We start from the raw sequence: 25,273 nt of genomic DNA, 5'->3' as shown, positions 1-25,273 counted from the left end.
TGAAGGCTTACAGCTTTTTATTACATGTACTGGGGAAAAACAAAGAACATGGCACTTGTGCTACAAGAGTATATACATTATTCTTATCATTCAGTAAGGAATGCTTTATACATTCCTCATGCAGCAAAGTGCAACTCCGTCTCATCAGCTCTTATCAAGGTCTGACAGCATTTTTCTCTCCTGTTGAAAGAAGTCTTTTAGCATTATATTCACCAAAAAATCAACAGTATCATACAGTGCAATATGAAACAAACCCCAAGATCTTTCTGTCGAGAACTATTGCACATCTCACTGATGTTAACAAGGATTTTTCTTTCTAAATCTAAGAAGAACAGTTATGTGCAACAAATTAGGTAGAACTTAGCACTGTCTTATTTGGACATCCACTTCTGTTTCCAGCAAGGTGTTCTCCATACTGCAGTGTAAAGAACAAATTTCAGTGTACTGCTGAAGTCCAATGAGTGTTTTAAGTTTTGCTTCAGGAGCAGTCAATTGCACAGAGAGGTAAGTGGGGAAAAAAAACCCCACAGATTTTTTACATACTGCAGAGAAGCCTTGAGAAAATATAATTTTGTAATAAAGATGTTAGCATCACCACACTTCATCTAGCATACAGAAGATAAATTATTCTGACATGAAAATGGAAATCACTTAATTGAGAAAGAAAAATCAAGGCATAATAGGGTCTACATATTGTGGAATCTTTTATATAATACAACAGACCCTCCACCTACATTTCACTTCTCATCGAACTTATGCCATTTCACCAGCTATATCCATGATTCCAATTTTAGTCAAGTAAACAACCTTAGGCTTCAGATTCTCTCTTCTTCTTTCCATCTTCTCCTAAATCGCTGTCTTCCGACTGGCTGCTGCTAAGGACCACAAATTGTCCTTCTCCGCTGCTCTGGGTCGATCTGCTGGAAGCTGCTATCAACCGGCTCTGCTCCTCTAAGTCCTAATTTGAGAACAGGGGGTGGGAAAAATCAGAAAAAGAGTATTAACTTTAAAGTCGTCTACAATTGAAACAGGATACCATTATTATGATTTCTAAACTATCTTTTAATACTGTCAACAGGCAGCTTTCTGTACAGAGGGAGTTAAAAGATTGACTAGGAAACCAAAACATTTACATTTCAGTAGCTGGCATTATTAGATCAGCTAACCTATAACCCACAAAACCCAGCAGGTCAGAACGAGTACCTTCATCTGCAGCCCCTTCCGCGCTGTGTAACTGAACCCTTGTCAGCAAATGAAATTATTTTCGGCCCATGATAGGTGTTCCTTCAAGCACTGCTCTTAAGTATTCCTATAAAGACGTTTTGTGGTTTACCTCCTCAGAAGAGCTCTTTTCAAAAACTACTATATAAAATTATACAAAATCTGCACAGGAAATACTTCTAAAAATTAACCCCATATATGAACTTGTATTAAAGAATATGACAGTGGAGCTCTGAGAGCCAAACTGCAAAAGAAAGTAAGTAGAAAAAAAAAAGAATATTAAGAAATAATGATGAAATGTACCTTTTCAATTTGTTTTTGTTTATTTAGTTCTTTTTGTTGTTTCTCTTTGACTCTATCTATTTCTTTCTGCTTTTCTGATGCTTTTCGATCCTAAAGGGCAAACATGTAAATAAAGTAAGTAACAACAGCCTGAGATGTTTGATACGCTACCGCTTTATGAGTTTGCTCAAAACTGTTATACCCCTGTTTTGAATATTAATCTTTTAAAGGACTGGTATGTTTGTTACAGGTAGCAAGCTGAATCCTATCGTGAATATTGTTCCACTGTAGACATTGGTCAGTCTTTTTTATCTTGAGTTCAAATTCTAAAAACCAAATCCCTTAAAATACCCCACAACAGCATTACTGCATCTGTAGGCGTCTTGCAGACTATATTCTATGACACGTACTAAATATACTCTCTCTTTTCCATTTCCAAGTATCCCTTGCCCCAAAAAGATTCTTACCAATTCTGCATGAAAAGCTATCTGTTGTGCCAGTCCAACAGAGTCACAAATCTAAACACAAAACAGATTGGAAATAATCAAAAAGACTCTAATAAAAGTGCCTTTAAAATTAAGCCAGATTCCCAAATTAGATATAGTAGCATATTAAAGCACTTGCAGGTACTTAGACTGTTTGGTTTAACTGTTTTTCAGTATGTAAACAAAATACTCTCCCACAGAAATCCCTCAGATAGCTTGAACGGATCTAACATCTTGGGCTCCACATCAGGTTCAAAACCGATACGAGTATAACCATCACCAATACCTTTTCCCCTTCATTATTTGATTCAAATATGTAGCAGATGGAAGTTTGGCGGCTCTCAGCTCTCCCTCCTGAAGTTCTAAGCACAAATCCAAAAAGGCGCTTATTCTCCTGGTGTGTAGCGTACAACACTACATTGGGCAAAGGAAACTGCCAAAGGGATCAAATACAGAGATATTAAAACTGGTTCCAAATATTTTCTGTATGAGGCTTCAATATACTGCACGCTAATTACTGCAATATCATAAATGCACACCCACACCCGCAGAAGTTATAACCTGACCAAACAGTCATTACAAAACACAGATGGTAGATTAGAAGGCAAGGATTAAATTACTCAAAAGACAGGAACACTTCTAAAAACCCACTCCATCTCAGAAAAGGGGACCACATTTGCAGTGCGATTCAGTCATCTTTCTAAATGGGAATATGCTTTTTTATTTTCTTTAAAGAGACGTCATTCATACAAATTACAGTTGAGACCAAGATTTCAACATTTCGTGACAGGTAAAGGCACTACTTCTGCAAAACCTTTACTGCCATTAGTTCAGCTCCCCTGAATTATATAAGCAAAAAGAAAAAAAAAGTGAAACCAACAACCCAAAACCAACAAACCACATATCCTCATTATTTTGTTACAATAAAACTATTTTGCATTCTTATTCCTAAAAGAGGGTGGACTAAGAAATTTCAAATGTGTCTTTTTAAGACTTACCAAAGCGTGAGTTTTTACATTCTGAAAGCCCCTACTGCAGCTGTTACAAACAGACAGGATGAGCTTCTCCTAGCCTTCAATGTGCACCTTTAGAATACAGGACATGCACTCGGCTGATACAGCTCACCTGTAAAACCTTACAGCTTTGGGGCAGTTTTGAACTTAATGCCACAAAAGAAAAAAGCTACTGCTTGAAATTTCAAGACATTTTCACATGCTTAGGATTTCCTTGAATGGAAATGAAAGTAATTCCGAGTCCCCCCAAAAATGAATGTTTTTAAAAGAAGACCCAAATGAATTAAATGACAGACCATAAATTGTGCATAAAGAAAAAGAGAGGGAGGGGGGAACAGTTTTGAAATATGAAAAATAAAGACTGCTGTTACTGAAGAATGAAGCTGGCCTTATTTGATAACCTAAGAAGAATTCTACTTATTTCTTTCAAGTGCATTTTTAATAAAGAATTAGAAAAAAAACGCAGAAACCACACAATACACTCAATGCAATTGCGCACTAAAAACCAAAAACCCAACCCAAACCAAACACCAGGTGAACCCTTTTGGACATCAGAACTAATTTGACTCTAACCTTAGTGTTACCTCTCTACTAACAATATAAACGTTTATAATCAAACACGTTGTTGAAATACAATATTCTGTTTTTCTAAGGTTTTACCCTATCAGACTGGGGAGGGGGAGTTTTAAAAAGCCTATCTGACCTATTGAAATTACTCCCCTTAAACCTGATTTACTGGTGGTTTTCTGTCTATTTTTAAATGTATGCATTGGTCTCCTAATTTCAGTGTAAATTTGTCTGGAAATCTCGTGCTGTCAGTGATTTTTTTTTGCCAACATCTAATAATATTATTTTTAAAGTAGAAGAATTACGTTGCTGGGTATTTATCTTACAACGTAAAGTTACTTACTCGTAGTCTTGTAACTTGTGTCTGTGGATCAATTAACCTAAAAATTCATTTTTAAAAACAAAGCAGAAAGTAAATTTTACCAAAGCGAAGTAAGAACATTCTGTAAATAAACATTAGTAGGGGTCAGGAAGCAAACTTACTTTAAACAGTCACAAGTGACTAATAAATGTGATTCCGTCATCCTGAAAACATTATGGATGGCACGAGCTGCTAGTATTTGACGCATTGTTTCATAGACAACATCTGGACTTTCATCAGACTTCACCTCCATAGAGCCAAGAAATCTTACAATAAATAACTGATGAAGAATGGAATCTAAGACAAAGAAAATTATTGAAAAAAGTGATCTCCATTTGGGGTTTTCCATTCAAAACCCAAGACAGACTGCAGTCACGAAAACTCCAAACTTCTAATAACTTGGAAACAAATTGCTCGTACTTATGAGTTAGAGGTACAATTACTAAACAGCAAGTCACACACATCTTTTCGTTTGGTTTTATGAACACAAAAAGATGCAATGAATTATTTTTAAAACAGACTTTCAGAAAGCAGCCTGATTTAACTCAGCTTGTCTAACACATTGCTAATCTAACCATGGATTCTAAAACTGGTGTTAAATTAGAAGAGAGAAGCTACAAATGAAAACAGAAAAAAAAATTTCAAATCCTGGATTTTACTTTGCATTGAAATAAAATTTTTGTTTTACCTTCTGTTTCAGATTTTGAGCCTCCAGATTCACCAAAAGGATTTGTGCGTCTATTAAAAAATGAAAACATTAAACCAGGAGTCAGATTACAAGAGTCACTAATAAGCGATGTAGTAGTCTCATGCTGCATCAAATAAGAACATGTAATGATTTCACAGACTTGTAATCCAGAGGAATAATGTATGATTGCTATGTCATAAGGACAAGCAAATTAATCAGGAGTTAGACATAAATTGTTACATGCGAGGGCTCAAATTATGGGAAGAATACCAGATATTATTGTCCTATTGCTGCCATAGAGTTTTGCTCACATGGCATTGTTTTTTAGTATCTGAATTAAGCCCAAGTCAAAATATTGCTAATATATGAAAAGGTATAGTTTTAGGGGATAGAATTTCACAGGACAGCTTCAGGAAGTACAAGCAAAAGCTAGTCCTTTCAGTACTCCCTAGAAGCACCACACTTCTCATCACTGCCTCTAGTTGTTAAATTACTTACTGAAGAGAAGTCACTGGTTTTGTTTCAAATGCAGCTTTCTGAAAACGTCACTGGGGTTTTACTCCTAGAGGGTCAAGAGAAACGTGGCTGTTTCTGGCTCTCAAAGACAGAATTGCTATCAGTTACAATGAAAAGTGAAAATACTCTAGGCTTCCAAGTCTACATTTTTCAAAAGCAGTAAAGCAATGCTGAAAAGAGTTTGGGAAACAGGGAAATTGTATTTAAAACTTTAAAAGAGGAAAAAAACTTTTCTCTTTGGCTAACTGGTAGCTGAAGAACTGTTGTCAAGGGTTCAGTAAACTCCAAATTAGGTTTTACAGGGGAGTAACGAAGGTGTCACCCACCTCGCAGTACTTAGTGTTCTAAAAGCAAATTTTGGAACCAAGAGAAAAAAATGTCAATCTCTCCTGTTCAGTTACATGTCATCCTGACTGCCAGTTTTATTCTATCAGTGAAATCTTTTAAATAAGAGATGTCTAGTTTAAAGTAATGAAATCCTTGATTGAACTCTGGAGTCAAGATGCCATTGCTACAGTGTTTATGTAACATGGACTCCATCTAGAATCATCCCATTAAATTTTGACCTGTGTAAATACCTAAAGGGAAATTCTTTCTATTAGCATCTTTAATTGCTGAGGCTTTTCTTGTCATTTAAGATTAGACTGGAATAGTAAATGCAAAATCTCACAGGATCTCTCAAAAGGCAAAAATAAAATTTAAATATATGTCATCAGTATCAGAAACTAAGGAAAGTTGGTTTTTTTAATAATTAATACTTGTAAAGTAGCATGTTGCCTATCTGTACAAACACTGCAGTTCTTTATTGACAGTGATGGTTAACTGAAAATACGGAGCACAACTCTGTATCATTTCTGCTACAAAAAGTATGATTTTCTAGAATGGAATCACATCAATCACAACTGATGACATGAATTTAGCTCACTATTAACCTTTCCATTTCCTGGAATACAGTTCAAGTCTACTTTAAATCAATGTATTCTTAAGGATCTCACTAGCCAACTGATTACTCTGCGAAACCAAACAACAACAAAGAGTCAACTGTCAAAAAAAAAAAAAAAAAAAAAAAAAAGGAAAGAGCTGAGTATATATAATTTTAACTCTTACGTATCTGTGAGGTGCGACTTAAAATTCAAATATTTTTCTAGAGGGCAAGGGGATACAACACATTATTGTGACTACAAAGTTGAATAAATTAGTTTTCAGCTTTTTGGCTTTTTTTTATTGTTAAGAGGGGTTGTTTCCTAGTATCTGAATTCTGTATATATAGTTCCAGAAATACAGTGCAGGGTTTATTATTCTTGAATGGGAAGTCTACAAAAAAACAAGTAGGAGAAAATGGTTTTGTATTTTGGGAAGAGCTCTTAGACAATTTTAACTTGTCTGTATATGAGATTACTCTAGAAGCCTAGATCATTTTCACTCACCTTTCAGGTTAAGAAGAGTGTCATCGTATGCCATCATCACCTGGAGGCAGGGATACCAAATTTCTCTTGAGTTTCCAAGAGGAAATACCCAAGCTGCTGGGTGAGCAAGCAATAGGAAAGGAAAATACTTTGTGAAACCAAAGGATTAAAATAAATCAATAAATAAAAGCATTAGCTGTTAAAGCAAGAAAAGCTGTTGCTGGATAGAAAACTACACCTTAAATCTAGTGCAGGTAATTAAGCCATTTTTTACAACTCTGTTTAACAATTTAAAAAATTGTTTTGCTTCACTGGCCACTGTAAATTCTGTGATGGGTCAGGGCAAAGACAATGTGTGTTTTGGAGCTGCAGCCTAACCACAGTTTTCTTGTTTGTTTGTTTGTTTTTAAATGAATCACATTAACTTTAGGAATTTTTTGCCTTCTCTCTACATTTCCTACCTGCCCGATTGCCCTGTAGATTTTGCTTGACCAGGCAGATCTTCACTAACTGGAGATATTATGTCAAATTGTATAGGAGTGTCAGGGGCAACAAGTGAATCCAAGGAAAGTGCCGATAACGCTGCTGATTCAGATCCCAGTGACCCTGTGCTGCTAGTACGAGCCGCAGGAGGACGAGAGTGTCTAAAACAAAATAAAACAAAAACAAAACAAAATTAAGATATCTTAGTTTCAGGTTGGTTGATACTGAATTAAACCATATGGGAGACCAATAAAATACCACAAAACTTGGATGTAAAAGAAAACAAAAACGAACCACCTGAAGAAGATCAGGATATAGGAAACAAAAATGGAGTCTACATTCCTAGTCAAACTTAAGTAAGTTAAAGTTACTACTTGCATTACTAATTGCACCAAATTGTGTCATATTTCATGTGTGATTATATATTGATGTTAAAACAATGTGAGGTCTGCTTCCAGGAGCTGGACACATTAAGATAAATCTCATTATAAATGCATACAACAAACCAGACATACGATGCAACCAACAAAACTGTCTCGTCTGCTGGAAATCTGGTTTACTTGTAACAATAGATGCTAAATACTGCTAAAAAGGTGAGTTCAAGAAATTTGCTTCTAGCCTATTTGCCTGGGTCTGAACATAGACATTTTTGTTGTGGGTTGTTTTTTTTTTCTTCTTCCCCTGGAACTCTGTCCAGGATTCTCTTTATAGACATGCTCTTCAAATGACCTATAGTTCCTTAGCTTACACAGTTGGCCGCATGCTCTCATGCCTCTGCTGAAAGGAAGGAGATGGAGTAACAGCCTCCAGAGCTGATTGATTTACACGTGCAGCTATTTCCTGCAATAGAGAGATGGGAAAAAATAACTGAAAACATTTTCCTCAAAATAAGCTTTAAGATTTTAGTTTTATTTATATGCAATTGGCAGAAGTTACAAACTCAATCCTCTGCAAGAATCTTAGATTGCTAAATTTTCACTGACATAGTTGTAGTATTTTCTTCTAACTTGCAATATATTTCCTGCTGTTCACTTTCCAAATTTAAATGAATGCACTTGCTTTATAAGACTGTGAAAGTTAATAAACACCAGCAATAGAGAAAAGTCCCAATGATAAGTCTGACAAAATAAGCAAATGTAACCAGGAAGGAAAAAAAAAAAAATCTTATTTGAGAAATGTGGTCTTGACCTACTAGCTAAAAAATAGGAAGATTCAAAAGTCTGTGCTTGAAATTTGGGAACACTTAAATGTTTCTGAAAAACCGAGACATGAACAACTATCAAGCAAGGACAATGTGACAATGTCATTTGATGAAATAAACAGTTGAAGAATTCTGTTTTAATCTTTCATTGAAATCACTAATTCTGAAGTATCAGTATTTAAAGTTGATGGCTTCACTTCATGGGGTACAGCCAATAGCGAAAGTCCTTGAGGAAAGAGGACTTTTGGAGCAGGAAGGTGAAGGAGACAAAACAACGAAGAAGCAACATTTTGTGTGAGTGTAACTCAGAAAATGAGAATGACTACAAAGACGTTGGGAAGCGAGGAGAAGGCACCAACATCGAGCTACAACTGCACACACCTTCCCTGATGGAAGGGAGCTGCACCCATTTCGGCCAGGACTAAACAGAACCTCAGCTGTATATGATGCATCAGGACATGTGCTTTAGGTCACTGAGCTCTGCATTACAACTATTTTGTCTCTCATCTGTATCGTTAACTTAGTCAGCCAGCCAGGTACTTGTATTACCTACAAAGTTACATACATTTAGTTCCTAAACCACAAACTGGCATGACACACTTTCCATTTCACCTTGATCTTCCCGATCATTTGGCAAGAGCCTTGTGTCACATGGTTGAACGACGGACTCCCATATTGCTCAACAAGCTGCCTGTTGACTGCTCTATCTACAGTTCTCATCTCCACTATATGATCACTGGGAAGTTTCCTTTCCAATAACCTGTTTCAGACCTCAGCAGGGACATCAAGGAGTACATTTTCACTTTCAACATGCTTTATATACAAATGCTCTGTTATAAAACAACAGATTTTGTTGGGCCAGTGACCTAATTTAGCAAGTAAAAAGTCACTAGGTAAGTTTGTATCAATATGGCTTTACTATATAACCACATAAATGACATTAATTTATTTATCCAAATTCTCTACATGAAATTCTCTAAGTCTTCAACAGGCAAATAACTCTTTCATGAAATGAAACTGTTTTTCCTGCAAAATTGCTATGCTCCTAAGATTCATATCCGTAAGACTGTCAGTTCCCTCTAGTAGAAACTGAATGTATCCATCTGCATATTTGTCGTCTTAATTTGTAACAAAGTGTCATACACACAACTCAAATACAAGATCTTGAAGGTGTCAAGGAGATACAGCAAACATAAAAGTCCCATATTTTAAACTTTTTCTATATTTAGATGAAGGAGACAAGGGACTGTATGCTTTCATACCATGAAAAGCTTTCAATTAGACATGTCAGAAGTACTCAGCTTAATTCTACGCTATCCAACCAGATCCAGTTGATCTCTTTAGTTTTGTGCACATCTACATCTTAGCATTTTACTGATACCATAAATTTTATTAAAGTTACCTCAGGGTTTTCACTTAGATATATCTGCTTAGATATGTTGTTTATGGTGCATATCCACTGAAAAAGAGAGAACAAAAAATAATTTTTCATAGTTTTTTAACAAATTTGATTAAATACCTGAGTTGGCTAGTTTCAGCACTTTTTCTATCTTCTTTGTAACTTCAGAGAACTAAATCAGTCTTCTGTACACGCAGCTTGTAATTAAATTCAGTACTGTCTGCATACCGCACCTTACAATATCGGATTTTACTTGAAAAAATTACTTCAGTCACACTAAAGATCAAAACTGAAGCAAGTTTCAATCACAACACTAAGGAATTTTAAAAAAAAAAAAAAAAATCAGGATTCCCTGTACTCCATTATTCTGTGACTGCAGATGAGATTCTTTCCTCAGAATATTATAAAGATTCCATCTGCCTTTTGCGGAATTTGCCCATTTCTTGCATCTGTAACCTAGAATCTACTTTCCCCCTGTGCTATGGAAAACCACTTGCTCCCGCTCCTTGCTTTTCAACTTTTCTCTGAAGAAAAAAACTAACTGGATTATATGCATGTTACTGGTACTGCTCCACTGAACCCCAGCTTGTTGTAAGCGTTGTTACCTGAGCTAGCGAAGGCAGCACAGCAGCTGCAGCCCAGAAAATCACACATTTGAGCTGCTAAAGCTGACTATAAACTCCCTCCCTCTGGCAAGGCATCTGAGGGCAAATGTTTCAGCGTTAGGCTGTTAGACAACCTCAACAGAGCAAATGAACCAGGGCCAACATGACACAGCCCAGCTAAAAAACTTAGAAATACCGTAAGAGGTCATTTTGTATCAATGTAACACTGAAGACTGGAGAGGAATTTGAATGCAGGCTGAAAGTACCACATTTTCTCTATGTCCTTAACCAGCTGCTTGCCCAAATGTATTTTAAATCAACTGTGCTTTTAAAATGTTTTATTTCCCATCCCGCCCCTTACTGAAAAGTTTATACTGAATAATAATGCAAACACACACACCTTTCTAATTAACAAATACTTTATATCACGACATCTGCTCCTTTGTTTCTGGACAAATCTGACTGTATTCATAGACTATGAATGTAATGACTCTATGAGTTTGACCCATCTGTGCAAGCCTTTGGAAAGCTGTAAAAAGCTGTCCAAGTAAAACATGAATTCTAATAACTAGAATCTTCTTCGTAAGACCAGTACAAGTCTGTAACAGTAGGCTACTACCTGCAAAAAGTCTAGACAAAGTTTTTATTTTCCCCTCCAAAGAAAGGTAAAAAAAGTAGGGAAAAGATATCCCTGCTGGTTGGGTGGGGTTTTTTTTCCCCATTTCCTTTCCCCATCAGTATTTGCTACACCATACAAAGGCCATTTGCTGATCTAGTAATTGAGTACTGACACTTCTCAGCTGGTATTCATCCATGGCACGGATCACCAGGCTTAGCAGGTATTTGGAAACAGTGATCACAAGCTTTGAAAGCAGTCCGAAACCAAATTATTTCAAATTATTTCTTGATTCAACTTGTTCATGAAGTATAAACATGTTTCCCATCATGCATCAAGGGTAGAAAAACACTTTTTCCTCATTTTCTCAACTGCCTGTATCATTATCTGTGTCCTAACTGAAGACTTCCTTTATTTTCTGTTCCTGATAAGCAGAAAGGAGGTTAGGAAAGCCTGAACAGGCAGAAGGAGAAGCAGCATTTGTCCAGATGCCACTACTGCTCGCCACTTTGCTGAGGGCTTTTTTTTTTTCTCTTCTTTTTGACTTTCTTCCTTCCATAATACTGAAAAGGACCTGATGGCAATCGTAACTGCATTTTTTTTCTCTAGGATTTAAACACTGTAATATTTTGTCAGACTTCTCGAAGCCTGTCATTACGGATAGAATGAGTTAAAAGTTCACACAGTGCTTACGACCTAGAGAACATAAAATAAGCATTCCAACTATTGTTACCAATGTATTCCTTCTGTGCAACAGAAAATCACTGGATTCCACCCAAACTTCCTATAAGCTTACCTCTTCATAATCTTTTTTACTCTCTGCCTGTAAGATTGAAGACCTGAAAGAGGAGAATGGAAAAGACAGTTGTCTATTTAAAATAGCAAAGGAACAAAATTCTAACTGTGCCCACGTAATACTTAAGCAGTCATAAAATGCAATAATATATGATTGTAAACTGATTATGTTTTGTAATTTTATTCTGAAATACCACTCAGCTACATTACAGAGCTTATATAAAAAACCCCCAGACATTACAAAGTTAAAAAGACATCCCAGATTTTGCTTCTAAATGCCCCCAAAATCTATCAAGCTATAATCTGGCCAAAGGCAGACCATCCTTCTTTTCTTAATTAGCGTGTTCAGTATTACAAATAACAGTAATATAAAAATACTTACTTTTTGCCATCAAAAGATGTTATCTGAAAACAGTACCGTCTGTCTTCACAGTCCACAGCCATTACAGAACAGTTGTCTATATCCATGACAAGTCCTCCAGCTACATCACCTCTTGCCTGACTCATCAGATTTCCACCTTGAGTGAAGTAAAACTGTCTCTCCCAGCTGGAAGATACCAGCCCTGTCTTACTAAAAGATAAAAAAAGTTTCTTAGTCAGTAGATTAGGAGTTCAGCTGAGCTGAAAATCACTTGGAACAAACCATCTGGGCACTTACAAAAACTTTTTTCCACGTTTAATATTTTAGGTCAGTTTTACAGCTGAATTAGTCTCTTTCCATCTGTTGTTTTTTTCATGCTAAAGCTACTGCTGGGCAAAGAATACATAAAATAATAATAAATGCTGTCTTTAATTATGTGAAACAATTTAGAATAAAAATATGTAAGTATAGTTTCGATGATCAGCTTTTACGGTACTGCTTTACACCACAGGCATATTCAAATGATATGCAATATCAATATAATTTATAAGACCTCTGAAAATTATATTGTTAAGAGTAAGTTTGGAAGAACATTGTGTTAAGAATTAGCTTAGTTAGGTAAGACACCTCAATTTCCCACGTATTTTGTACCATTCAACGAGATTTCCAAAATGTTGCTTAAACCATGCTGGGTTTTGGGTTGGTTGGTTTTTTAATATCCTCCCCCCAAATAACAGAAGAGGAACAATCCAAAACCACAAATCAGTAACACTTGCAGTTTAGCCTCTCTTGTTGTTCAGATAATCTCTTCAACATTAATTGCTGAAATTGTGTCCTACTATGGAAATTCATGCCTCATTCAACAGTACTCTAACTGTTGTTGTAAAAGTAGTGACTTCTTAAAAAAAAATTTCTTGGACCTTATTACATAAATTACAGATAAAAAAATCTGAGTATTACAACTTATTTTTAGTAACTATAAAAATCAGCTGCTATACTTTTAATAGTAACAGCTCCCTCCAGTGGACAAAAGAATACCTCATGGAATTGGGAAGGCCATTCAGAGCGATTTTGGTTAGCAGAGAATGTTTTGCCCTGTCTATCTTGTACATCCGTCATCTTTTACTAGGAACTTCAATCCCAAAGCTTTAGCAGCTACTTACAGAACAATTCTGATAGCTGCAATCTTGTCTTCCAGTTACAATCCACCGAAATTACACTCACACTTTTTTTTTTAATGTGAAAATTCAGGCAAAATTAAGATTGAAATCAGGATAACTATGCTTTGCACTTGAATGACACTATGTCAGTGTGCCAGTGAAAATAATACTAATTAAGTGAAGGAGTCCAAACAAAAGAAACAGAACAGCTCCTATGTAACTTACTCAACTACGTAAATTCAGCATACCTAACTTCAAAAAAATGTTGCTTTTTTTTTTTTTTAGCTTTCCTTTCCCAAAATTAAATATTCTGGAATTTTTAAGTAACAAGTTAGTCTTACTTTCTTGCATTGAGATAGCCAGCTTTCCGTGTTAGGTTTCTATGGACAGGAAATTTCATAGTATCAGGATCAGGCAAATACAGTGGATCACTAGCTACTTCCAAGTCCTCTATAGTTTGTTGCATGTTTTCTACTTCACAATCCATTTCCCTGCGAACACTAAGGTAAATAGTGTGTTGTTAACAAAGACAATTTATTAATAAGCAGAAACAGAAAAAATAACTGTCTTGATAATAGTTCAAAATTCAACAAAACCAACTTACTTCTGTACACTTGTGCCAATATTGGACAAAAATTCTTCCAATTGCTCAGTAAGACTTTCTGAACCCATTTTAAAAAAGCTTATCTTTCGAAAACAAAAAGAGAAGGAAAAGGGAGAATTTAGTCATTAATAAAGCTACATTAACAATTAACAGATGAAACCATAGGAGGTTATAAAGTTTCTCAGAGAAACCTGTTTCTACACCTCAATCCCACCAAAGCCTCTCAATGAAAGGTGCAGAACGCACGTTTCTGTCTGCAAGTGAAGGCTGATGCTGACACTGCAGTGGGATTTCATTGGGTCAGGAGGACGTGCACAGAGCAGCAGCTACGACAGCTACAGGGATGAGGACGGGCTTTGTCTTTTTCTCCATTTGCCTCCTGCGATTGCAAAAGAGGTCTTACAACGGATTTCAGTACAGCCACCTTCATGAGGTACTTTTAAATTTTCCTTCAGACCTACAGCTTTCAGAATCTGAAATTACCTGAGCTTGCATGTATCCTAGCAAGGGTTCTAGCATAGCAATTTTCTTTTTGTACTGAAGAGTATTTAACGCACAGAAATAATGCATCATAGTCTGATGCTGTTTTTTCCTTGAAGTATATACGTCTTCTGTAACCTCAGCCTTGATCTAAAAAGACAGACAGGGGGAGGGGGAAAAAGGAATGTTTGAGACTTGGTATTGTGAACAGCTTTATAGCCAGCATGGAAAAAACAACATAGCAATGTTCTACCGTCTATCATCAGCAATGACACATCTCACCCTACAATTCCACTTCTCTAATTCACACACGAGAAGTACATGAAAAAGAAATACAGCATTCTTTTCTCCCTGAAAAGTGTGGTTATCTCTTTACAAAAATAAATCAAATACAGTATCACAATTGTAATCACAGAGCATTTTCAGTGTTACAGGACAGGCATGTATGAGGGAAGCCTGCTGTTCCATTCTGAAGCAAACTGTCTAGACTGCTAAAACACAAACTATCAAACTTCAGGTGGAATCTGCCATACATTATCTTCCATCATAAATACATATATGATATGAAAATTATTTCTTATCTCCCTCTAAAAATCTCAATATTAAGTATTTTGCTTTACAAACCTTTTCATTTTCCCTTCTTTTTGACAACCGACTGTATCTGGTAATGGCAGCATCATGGTCTAAGCAATCAAGAGAGAATTGATGATCATTTTGATAAATTAATGACTTACGAAACAGCAGAAAACCTTTTATATCACTGTGTGTTGCACAGTCAGCTGAATGCAAAGTTCTGTCACATTAAAACCTTCAAGAATTGTTCTTGCCTGTTTAGAATTATTTCACTGCCACAAATACTTGGGCTGAAGAAAAATTCTAACCAGATGCAAATATGGCCAAATTGCTACAACTTTCCATTATGAAAACCTGTATCTAATCCTTTTTGCTTCTAAGCAATGAAGCAATTTACACTGAAAGAAGCAGAATCCTTACTTAAATCTTACTTGAAGGACATGTTCTCGACAAGGATATAGTAAAGCTAGCTAAAAAGTAGCTTCTGATAATAGGAAAGAGAACTATCAAACTCATTTTAGGGAGGTAAAATTTGGTTATTAAACCTGTCCTGACTTTAAGAAGTGAGCTAGCACCTTACTATTTTTAGTAATTTTAGTAGCATAATTCTAAGTTATTTACTAATAATACATACATTTTAGGTATTGTAAAAAAGACTAACTGTCAATTTGCCTTAACACTTTGGTACACAAAGCAGGGATTTACAAGTGAACCAAGTATAGCTGAAAAAAAATAACACTCAATTAGTCACTTTAAGTCTTGCAAATATCTTCACTGGTTTCCTGAGTAAATAATCTACAATAATACTGTTGTCTTGTAACATCTATAACAGTAAGTATTGGACACTTACCATTGCTTGCAATTTGGAAAACTTCTTTTAGAGTTAATATCTCTACAAAACAACATATCACAATTTAAATAAGTTGTTATTAATGTAACATTTATATATTAAGGTTTCTCATGCAGTGTTTCACTACTGAACCACTGTGGTTCATACCTTGTACCATACTGAGTTACCAGCACAGGCACTATGCAGCCAGGAAAGTCTGCTCCTACTTAGGGCCTGAGTATCATTTATGTGGCTGTTCAGCTTCCCAAAAAAGATACCGTACTGTAACAAGTTACGGAGGAAATTCTTTTCAAAAGACTGAAAGATGTCGTCAATACAAATGCATCACCTACGGTTCTGGTCAGATTTCTGGTCTGAGTTGGGGAAGTGGAAGCACAGGAGACACGGAAGTATTGCTGGATCAAAGGAAAGCCCCAAACACATTGTGATTCCTCCTACCTAAAGTCAGTCATGTTCTAGGTGGTTATTTAGTCTCTCTGTGTCAGCGAACAGAGAACAGTACAATACTCTGCACTTGTTCTGATCCCCATTGTGGTCTTGTGTCGTATCACAACAAGCAGAGAGCTATGGTCAACTTTACAGTAAAGCAAAGACAAAAAACCATGGAAAAGCTTCACAGAAAGTGCCTATGAAGGCCATGAAGAAGAATGGTGTCATTAAACACTACATTAGGTGGAGGTTAAAAACATACTTCAAGTGGAAAAGATTAATTTGTGATTATTGCCTCAGGGATGCTTCTTCAGAAGTATTAACAGGGGATTTTTCCAGGTTCTGAGGACTAATATTACCCTTGAGATACTCATGTTCCCTGGCTCAAAAAGCATAATCTATTTAATCCATAATTTTGCAACAAACTATAGCCAAAGAAGTATTTTCCAAGCTTCATAAAGAGCTATAAGACTTATGGAAGAGTTGTAATTTTTATTTCAATTTAGACTTAAAATGTTCCTATGTTAGGCACACCCACTGTGGGATGCTCACACCAGGGGTTTAAGTTATTTTAGTTTTAACTCTTATCATTTATATTTGAAGCCTGTTTGCCACACCAGTCTATTCACTTTAGCATCTCCAGTAAAATCTATCATAATCTGACACATTACATATTATTTTAGACCCGGCAGAACATGATACAACTGTTACAAAAATTCAAAGTTGGAAGCATCTTCTGCTGGTGTGTAAGGAGCCACCTACGTTACCAGCAGGGCTGAAGAACCACCTTATTAAATCTTAATAATACAGTAAGTACTACAGCTTTGGCCCTTTGCCTTTCAAGTTTAGTCCAGCTATTATATTGATGTCATAGTATTATAATATATACAAGTATTTCCTGAACATGCAAATTATCTGAAAATTATTCTTTCCTAATGTTTATAGTAACTGCAAAATTTTCAACTTGAAGAAGTCCTTCCATAACTAATATTTTTGTTGAAATGGTAACAGTGTTAAGTTCTTCAACTGTAATACTCTCATGAATAGAAATAACTTACATTTTTAAAAAAATTGGGCGATGCATACTTTTGAGAGCTGAAAAATAAGTGGCGTATTCTATTTAGTGAAACAAGAGCTATGGAGATTAAATGCTACATTTTTGTTATTGCTGCTGTTGATAAAACCAGTATTTGTTCAAGCACTCTACCTTTTAGGTCCCTTTCTTTAAACTGGGTAATAGGAAACATCATTGCATCTGCAAGTTGAGTTGAAAGTACTGCATGGCAAGAGCTGAGCTGTAGAAGACAAGAGAAAGAAGGAAATTTTAGGAAAACAGTGCTGAGACTAAATCAGATCAAGATAGGGTGACATCAATTTCACTCAAAGATGACACGTATAACATTTTTTGCAGCTGTTTTCCCAGGTTCCTGATCTCATCACTAGCTTTATATAGAAGACCTCTAGAGTTTAGTATTTGTCCCTACTTTTCCAACTTTATTCCAAGTTACTGGATCATGTCAGAAGACGGCCTCATAGGTTCTGATGACTAGTCAGTTTATTTCTCCAGTTTCCCTCCAGCTACCTCACAGCCCACCTTTCACAGTTTACAGAGGTGGAACAAATGTGTCCTTCCTGCCAAAATGCTGTTTTAAGTAGCATTGAAACTGAGGAGAGGAATTACAGAAATAATCCTGGTTGAGATCTTAATTGAGCTAAGTGGTCTTTCCTAAGAGTCAGTCTCTGTCTCTTATACAGACAGCAGCAGGCTCCTTTGTCAGACAGGTATCTACAACCAGGCAACACAAATACCCTCGTGAAAGAGTTTCTAACTGCCATTCCATAATGTGTTTGGCTGTACCTACAGTACATTAAAGTACACTCTTTCTCGACAATGTATCCGCATTTTGCTGAACTGATTCTTTATCTTCAGCTTATATAACTTCAAATATATGCCGCAATATACAAATAAGCATCACCTTACTCACAAATGAAAGCCATTTCTGTACCTCCTATCTTAAAAAAGGCCGGAATAATAAAGCAAGTTAAAGCCTATACATGACAACGTTAGCAAAGGAAGTGAAACAAACACAAGTACTTGCCTCATCTATCACTTTTGCAAATTGTTGTAGAGTGGAAGTCATAACTTCATCATCTCCCCCTAGTGGAAAACGCTAAAAGAACATAAAAGGAGGCACGTTGTTTGCAGTGTTTTCTCACCCCTCTAGAAAGACTCATCAAACCAAAATAATTCATGAATATTACTTCTTCCAGTTCACCTCATTAGGTGGAGAATGAGGACAGGGAGTGCCAGCCTCCCCAAAAGAAGCGACTTTTTGTTTTTAATGTGCATCTCAGAAAAGGGGTCCCAGCAGCACAGCGACAGATAGGAAACCCGTCGTAGTGCAGAAAGGTATGGATTCCGCAATCTGCGCCTTCCGAGATGGAATTATTCTCACAATAAGAGTAAACCATGGTTGTTGAATGGGAACTGCTATGCAATCTCTTCTCTTTGTGACTAGTAAAATTAAAGCACTTAACAGTAAACAGTTTTATAAAACATCACTACCCCCCTGAGCCACACCAAAATGCTGATCCAAAAGTAAAATACTTCAGAGGTAAAAGGAACTTCATTCTGTTTTAGCTAGAAGAACTAACATGATGACAGTAGATCTTTTGGCAAAGATTCAAGCCACCAACTACAGCAGTTCATTTTATCCGAACCAAACCTAAATACATCCCACACTGTGCTCTGGGAGATAAAAGACTACACAAATACATAGTCCTGACCAGACAAAGACAATGAGGATTTACACGGTACCTGTTTCTCATATTCCTTCAGAAGCTTTGAAGTCAGATGAGTTGCTGCGCTTAGTTCATTCTGATTTCAAAAAACAAAAACAAACAAACAAAAACAACAACAAAAAAAAACAGTAACAACAAACCAAGCTTGTTACTTTTTGATTTAAATTAATATTAAAAAAAATCACATATTTGAAGAGGAAACTATTACAGACCTGGAATTTAAAATCTGACTACAGATTTTCAGAAAACCTAAGTGTCCTGCCCTTTCACTTCTCTAATGTGACTGAGAGTTACAGGTAATCAGTGTTTACAAGTAGCAAGTTCAAAGCCGGTACTATGTGCACCAATTTCTGTATTTTTCATGTTATGCAGTGCATATTTGCATTTCATTATTTCAAATTAGCGGCCCCAGTTACTTAGTGTAAGGAATTTGCTATCTGTAAAGAAAAGACTACAATGAACCTCAGTACTACCTGGTTGCAAACTGCTCTGTACTTGTACACAGACAGGACCTAATTAGCAGATTCATGGTATGGAACAACTCTGTCTTTCATGATGCAGTTGAAGAAGGAAGCACAGAAACAGAAAGGCAGTAAAATAAAACTACATAGCAGCAAACCCACAATGAACACACACATCATTAAAGTAAAAACAACAGTAAAAGAAAAATATGAAAAGCAAGAGTAACAAATCAGTAAAAGAGTCACAGTTCAAGTACATATGAATTAAAAATACAGCCATAAACTCCATTGTTCAGAAACACACACACAAAACAGATTCCACCTTCGGCATGAAAGTGCAGTTACTTACAGGTGATGAGTGAAACATGAATATATTGTGGGTAAAAAATAATATCCCACTTGGTACATACTATTATACACACTAAGATCGTGATGGGAAACATTTTAGAAACACTTGGGAAATGCAACAGAACTACTAGAAGACCAGAAAAATCTTTTTACTTGTCTTAAGAAATTCTGCTGCAAAAGAAATCACAAGAATTTAGTCTTTACCACTCCCTAACGTACAGAAAAACAATTATTTAATTCTCACTTTTAGAAAAAAATATTGCTTATAATAATTTCAAAAAAAGCAAGAGACATGAAATGTGGTTCAAAAGCTTTGTAATGCATTCAAGAATTCAATTAACACTACCTGTGCATCATATATTCTGTGCATGGCTTGAAATAACTGATTGATGTAATTGGAAATTGCAGCAGCATCTTCTTCAAATACTCCCAGCAAAGACCGGGTCTGTAAAAATGAAACAGCCAAAACACTAACATGTCAAGTTAGAAAAGGAGTATTTAAATGTAACAGAATTTCAAAGCTAAAGAGCATTGTTTCAGGTTTCATTACCGAAAAGTTTATAAACCCTCCAATGCTGTTTACAGGAATAATACCTGTTGCATGCCAGAGAATCTTAAAGATACCCAAGCTCAGCCTCACTCCTACTGTCAGCCTCTCTCCAGATTAATACAAGTACATTTTCAGAAAGGAAAGGACCAAGGGAGATGGATAAGTGTATAAAAAAGTTGGAACTGTGGGCAACGACTGGTTGCGCTATGGTACATACCTAAGGAAAAGCGTGAAGATGACTGGTATTAAATAGCATGCCAGGTACACATGTGTCTTCTTCAGGGAGATCTGCAAAGGCTGTGGCTTTCTGATACTACCCACCCTGCACGAAGATGCTGGCTGTGCTTGGACCTAGAATTCACCTGTGCAATAACTGTCAATTCTGTGACCAGAAGGCTGAGCAACTGAAACCCAGACCAAACCAAACCAGTACAACCTACACCTTGTTGTTCTTATGATACACGTTTCTGCCCCTCACCACTCCATGGTGAAAGGGAGTGAAAAGACCTGTCCTTCCATCCTTACCCCAGCCTGTCAGTCAGCCTGTTCCTTAGCTGGTGCCACCCACAAGCTTGATGACTATGCATCCTATTGCATCACTGATGAAGATGCTTAACAGTATCCACTTCAAAACCAACCTCTTTATCACTGACCACCTATTAGACTTCAAACCACTGATCACCACTCCTTAAGCCCAACCATCCAGCCAGTTTTTCCACCCAGGTCACAGTCCATACCTCTCTGTTTTGGCCAGAAGAATGTTACCAGAGACCGCATCAGAATCCTTGCTTAAGTCAAGGTAAGTGACATCCCCTGGTCTTCCCTATGACGAAATGACTGACTCTGGATGAGAAGGCAATCAGGTTGCTCAGGCATAACTTGCCCTCAAGCTTAAATGAGCTGCTGACTCAGTGTTCTTGCATCCTTTTTGCACTTGAAAGCAATGTCACTCCTCACCACGAGGATATCAAATAGCTTCCCTCCACCAAGACAAAAACCCAAACAGGGGAAGAGCAGAGAATGCACCTATAACTCTGCACAGGCTACATGTGCTTCTCCTAATCTAAAATACTGGTTGGGATGCTTGCACATAGCGACAGGAGCATCACTTGCAAGACCCATAAGATAAACTCTTTAACTCTAGTAATGTTTTAGCAAGAGGACTGTGCTTTGGTTTTAGGTTTACACTAAAATTAATGTCCAGATAGAAAATGGAAAGAATCATAAGTGCTTAACTGTTTTTCCCCCAAAATTATGATTGTTAAACACTTGAAACTGGAAATTCTCTTTCTTAGCCTTCCCTAGGCTAAATAATCGTTGTTTCCTCAAAGAGGAAGGGAAGGAAATTATGGGACCCGGGAAAAGAATGAAAGACTGACACAAATCTGGACATCAGGAAAACCTCTCTGATGAGATTAGCAAAAAGCACTGGATCGCACCATGTATGAATTGTGGGGGTTTATTATTAGGAGTTCTTGCTATGTCAAAGATTTGTCTTGAAATGACAGACTTTAGTCCATCTCCCCTTGAATCATGGAGGGAGATCTTTCTCAGCTACTTTTCTGATTTTCTGCTTTTAATGATAATCAAGGAGTATACAGTAAACCTGTATAAAGTCTATTATTTGACCATTCTTTTGACATGAAATTATTTTATTTAACTTGAATTAGATGCCTGGCTGTCTCACAAATATTATCATACCATATAATGCCTACAAGATACTTAAATATGAAAAAAATATAATCAAACAGCATCATCGACAGAATAAATCACTTTAATGGTTGTTCTAGTTTATAAAACAAATGAAAAAGGATGGTAGAGAAGGAAGGAGGTGGAGGAGAACTCAGATGTTTGCCAGGTGTGTAACACGTATGTCATCCTAATAGCTGTGACTCTCCCATTAATGGAGACATATGGGAAGGAATGCGAAAGAGAAAATTACATAACACCACAGCCACTGAATTACATACTCATGACCTTTAAAACTGAACAATAATAAACCTGAACTTATAATTTTCAAGGAATATCATGTAAGGTTTCTGGATTATGCTTCCTCTTTCAAACCAAACACTGTAAAATAAAAGCATTTCTATGCCTTACTGTAAAAAGAGCAGTTATTGATGTCCAGACTTCAAATTGACATTGTGTGACATTGATGGAAAGAAAATAACCTGAAACTGTAAAGATGTTGTGGCAGACTATTGCTTAGCAAAAGGAGGAACTGTTTAGAGGAACTGTCAACTCATGTTTCTAGTAAAACTTTGTATCTTTGCATATCCTTTAAGATGTTTTCAACCCATGTATATAAGCAGGTACACTAGAAACTACCAGTGATAAGCTGCCCAAAGAAACCACCTAGTTAAAGTCAGGGAAGCATTCCACATCATATGGATGGCAGCGTAAGTGATAGGGGACAGAGAGAGCCTGTACTTGGCTTTTTTATTGTGCAATGCTTCAGGAATGCAAATAAGTCTGAGCAGAAACTCCCTCTAAATATATAAACACCGATGATGAATGTCATATATGTCCTAAGTTAATGTTTAAATTAGACTGCTTTGCATAGCAAAAGATGATGCAAACTCGGCATTCGGTCTACGTCTCAAAGCACAGTGGTTAGATTTTTATCCTGTGACTAGAGGAAGTGAATGGGTTTAGCCATTTTAGCAAAGCCCTTCCTTCCCTCCGATGCAGAATAAGTTCAATATGATGTTTATATACTTAAAGTTAGTGTCTGAAACACACCGAAAGGTGCGGAACTCCAGCCCATCGTTCAGCACTGAACAACAACCTGGGTTGATGATCTTTTTCAATACTACGGCATGAACACATCAATCGGAAAGCCATGGCAACTCCTAAGGAAAGCAAGATTTCTTCTTTCTTCCAGCAACATTTGTTGCCATTTTCATTGGACTGATTTCAAAGTAACAGAAATTAACTAATGTAACAGAAGACTATAGAGTCCTTGTCATGTTCTACTAAGAGGGAGTTAGCCAGAATTCACCTGAAACACTAGGTTGACTGAAAGATGTAAAATTTTGTACCTGAAACAGAAGAAGATATTGGCAAATCTAATAGTTTAAGGGCATCAAACTCACTGGGCTGAATTAGGCTTTGCTAGTCTGTATCACAAATTACCTCACATGGAAGACTCTAGAATTTATAATTACATTCCAATATGTAATTTTTTTATATGCTTCCCAAACGATATTCCAGTCTTAAGTGCTTAGAAAAAACCCCTACATCCCACTTTTTAGGGATCCTAAGTTTATCTTACATTTGATGTTTCCTATAAATATGAATAGTTCTGATTTCCATATAATGAGAGCAAACCTTCAACAGACGATTTTGTTAAATTACTATTATTATACACTTTCAAATTTTTTTTTTGCTCTTCATGAAAGTACATCAGGCTTAGTCTCTGCGCCAGAGACCTTACTACAGGCTAGATCTCATCTAACATTTGAGCTACAGGGGCACTGTTCTTCGGAAAGCAATGCTACACTGTCTGCACTGCTGCCTTCTGTTGCCTTTTCTAAGTTGTCCCTCCACTTGATGTAGATTTGTTAAAATGGTTGTCATTTTAGGGGTTAAAAATTCCCTATTAAGCAAGTGAGAGTTTCTCTTCCTATGGTTGAGGAATCAGAACTACCAATGCATACGCTATTACAGTATAGGAAGTCTTGCTCATCTACATAAACAATGCAGCAAAACGAGGGTCATAATTTAAAAGGCTGCAATAAAAGAAAATATATTCTAAACTCTTTTCCCTGCATCTAGGAAGAGTGGAACAAAGTACTTGCTTTTGTTGGTGCCAGCAAGAGAAACCAGTGCAACTGAATAAAGCACTTCCTGCTCAACAGTAGAATAAAAGAAGTGCCAACGCAATATATGGCATCACTGGCAAAGGTCAGGCAGCCGAAACGACAGTGAAGGTACCCGAGCAACCAAAGGCCTCTCAGCACCACGCGCGTCCCACCTAAGCGCAGCATTAGCCACGATAACCTCATCCAATAACTGTTTTTCACACGTATCTACTAAACCTTAATGTGCTTTCAGTAAAAGGCAAAGATAAGAAAAATCGCTCACAGAAGTGAGGGAGGGCTTTGTCAACACGAGGTCTCCAAAATAAACCATGAATGTAAATGCGGGGGCGGGGAAGGAAGGGGGGCGACGCCAGCTCCTACCCCGCCGCCCGCCGCTGAAGCACAGCCCCCCTGGAAAACCGTGGCCGAGCTCGCCGCTTTACAAACGGCTCATCGGCCCGCAGGACACCCGAGAGGAAGCGGCGATGCCGGGGGCAAGAAGGCGCCGCGGAGGCGGGGGCGACACCTCGCAGGGGCACGATCGAAGCTGACAGCCCGAGAGCCGCCGCTCCCGGCCGTAAGCCCCTGCCACGCCACCGGGACGAGGCGGTCAGGAAGGCGCCTGGCCACGCACGCAGCGTCCCTGCCCCGCTGCTGGTGAGGTTCCCGCTCTCTGCCGGCCGCCGCCGAGGCTCTCCAGCGTCTCCCCGAGAGAACACGGGGGCAGGGAGTCACAGGGCAGCAGCGCTAGGCCCGGCGCCCACGGGTCGGGCCCGATCCGGCCTCCACCCGCGGGTCCACGTCTTGCCCCTCTTACCTGGGGGCTGTCTTCCAGCGTCTCCTCGATGGGGAGCTTGTCGATGCCGGGCATGGCGGCCGCCGCGGTTGTCTCTGCGCCGCTGCAGCTCCCGCGGCCCGCAGCACACCCAGGCGGCCGGACCCCTCCCCTTCTCCCCGGTCACAACACTGCCGCTCCCGCCCCGCTCCGCGCCGGATGTCCCGCCCCGCCCGCCGTCCGTTTGCCCTTTCTATTGGTTGTTCCACCCAGGCTGCCCAGCTTGTTATTGGTGAGCAGGTCCATCTGTCTGCCTGCACGCGCGCGTGGGGCTGTTGGCGCGGAGAGGTTCGTCGCGCCTCTGCGCCTTCGCTCCCGGACGCGGCGGCTGCCCGGGGCGGGCTGGGCCGAGGAGGAGGAGGGGCGCGTCCCTCCGAGT

General features: G+C 37.9%; 1 protein-coding gene across 1 annotated transcript; it reads right to left on the bottom strand.

The window, feature by feature from the left end:
- APPL1 (adaptor protein, phosphotyrosine interacting with PH domain and leucine zipper 1) lies at positions 1 to 24,930 on the bottom strand. The gene is made up of 22 exons (XM_086469689.1): positions 24,877 to 24,930; positions 20,053 to 20,151; positions 18,914 to 18,973; positions 18,195 to 18,266; positions 17,303 to 17,390; positions 15,667 to 15,708; positions 14,868 to 14,926; positions 14,247 to 14,393; positions 13,764 to 13,846; positions 13,501 to 13,659; positions 12,021 to 12,209; positions 11,640 to 11,682; positions 9,626 to 9,682; positions 7,771 to 7,862; positions 7,001 to 7,183; positions 4,618 to 4,667; positions 4,052 to 4,226; positions 3,912 to 3,948; positions 2,275 to 2,421; positions 1,971 to 2,021; positions 1,525 to 1,614; positions 1 to 958 (listed from the first exon to the last, which is right to left on the bottom strand). The coding sequence occupies exons 1-22, from the start codon at positions 24,928 to 24,930 to the stop codon at positions 809 to 811; spliced, it is 2,127 nt and encodes a 708-aa protein (XP_086325815.1). The 3' UTR covers positions 1 to 808.
- Between the last annotated feature and the right edge of the window lie 343 nt (positions 24,931 to 25,273).

The sequence above is a fragment of the Leptosomus discolor genome, chromosome 9 (assembly GCF_034619465.1).
Source record: "Leptosomus discolor isolate bLepDis1 chromosome 9, bLepDis1.hap2, whole genome shotgun sequence".
Taxonomy (NCBI): domain Eukaryota; kingdom Metazoa; phylum Chordata; class Aves; order Leptosomiformes; family Leptosomidae; genus Leptosomus; species Leptosomus discolor.
Note: the sequence above shows the minus strand (reverse complement) of the source record. Positions and strands in the feature narration are given on the sequence as shown.

Coding starts and splice junctions, on each gene's coding strand:
- APPL1 (XM_086469689.1), bottom strand. CDS start 24,930: ATGCCCGGCATCGACAAGCTCCCCATCGAGGAGACGCTGGAAGACAGC. Junction 18,267..18,913: donor TGAAGGAATATGAGAAACAG/GTACCGTGTAAA, acceptor ATGTTCTTTTAG/CGTTTTCCACTAGGGGGAGA. Junction 2,422..3,911: donor CACAAGTTACAAGACTACGA/GTAAGTAACTTT, acceptor TCCCTTTGGCAG/TTTCCTTTGCCCAATGTAGT.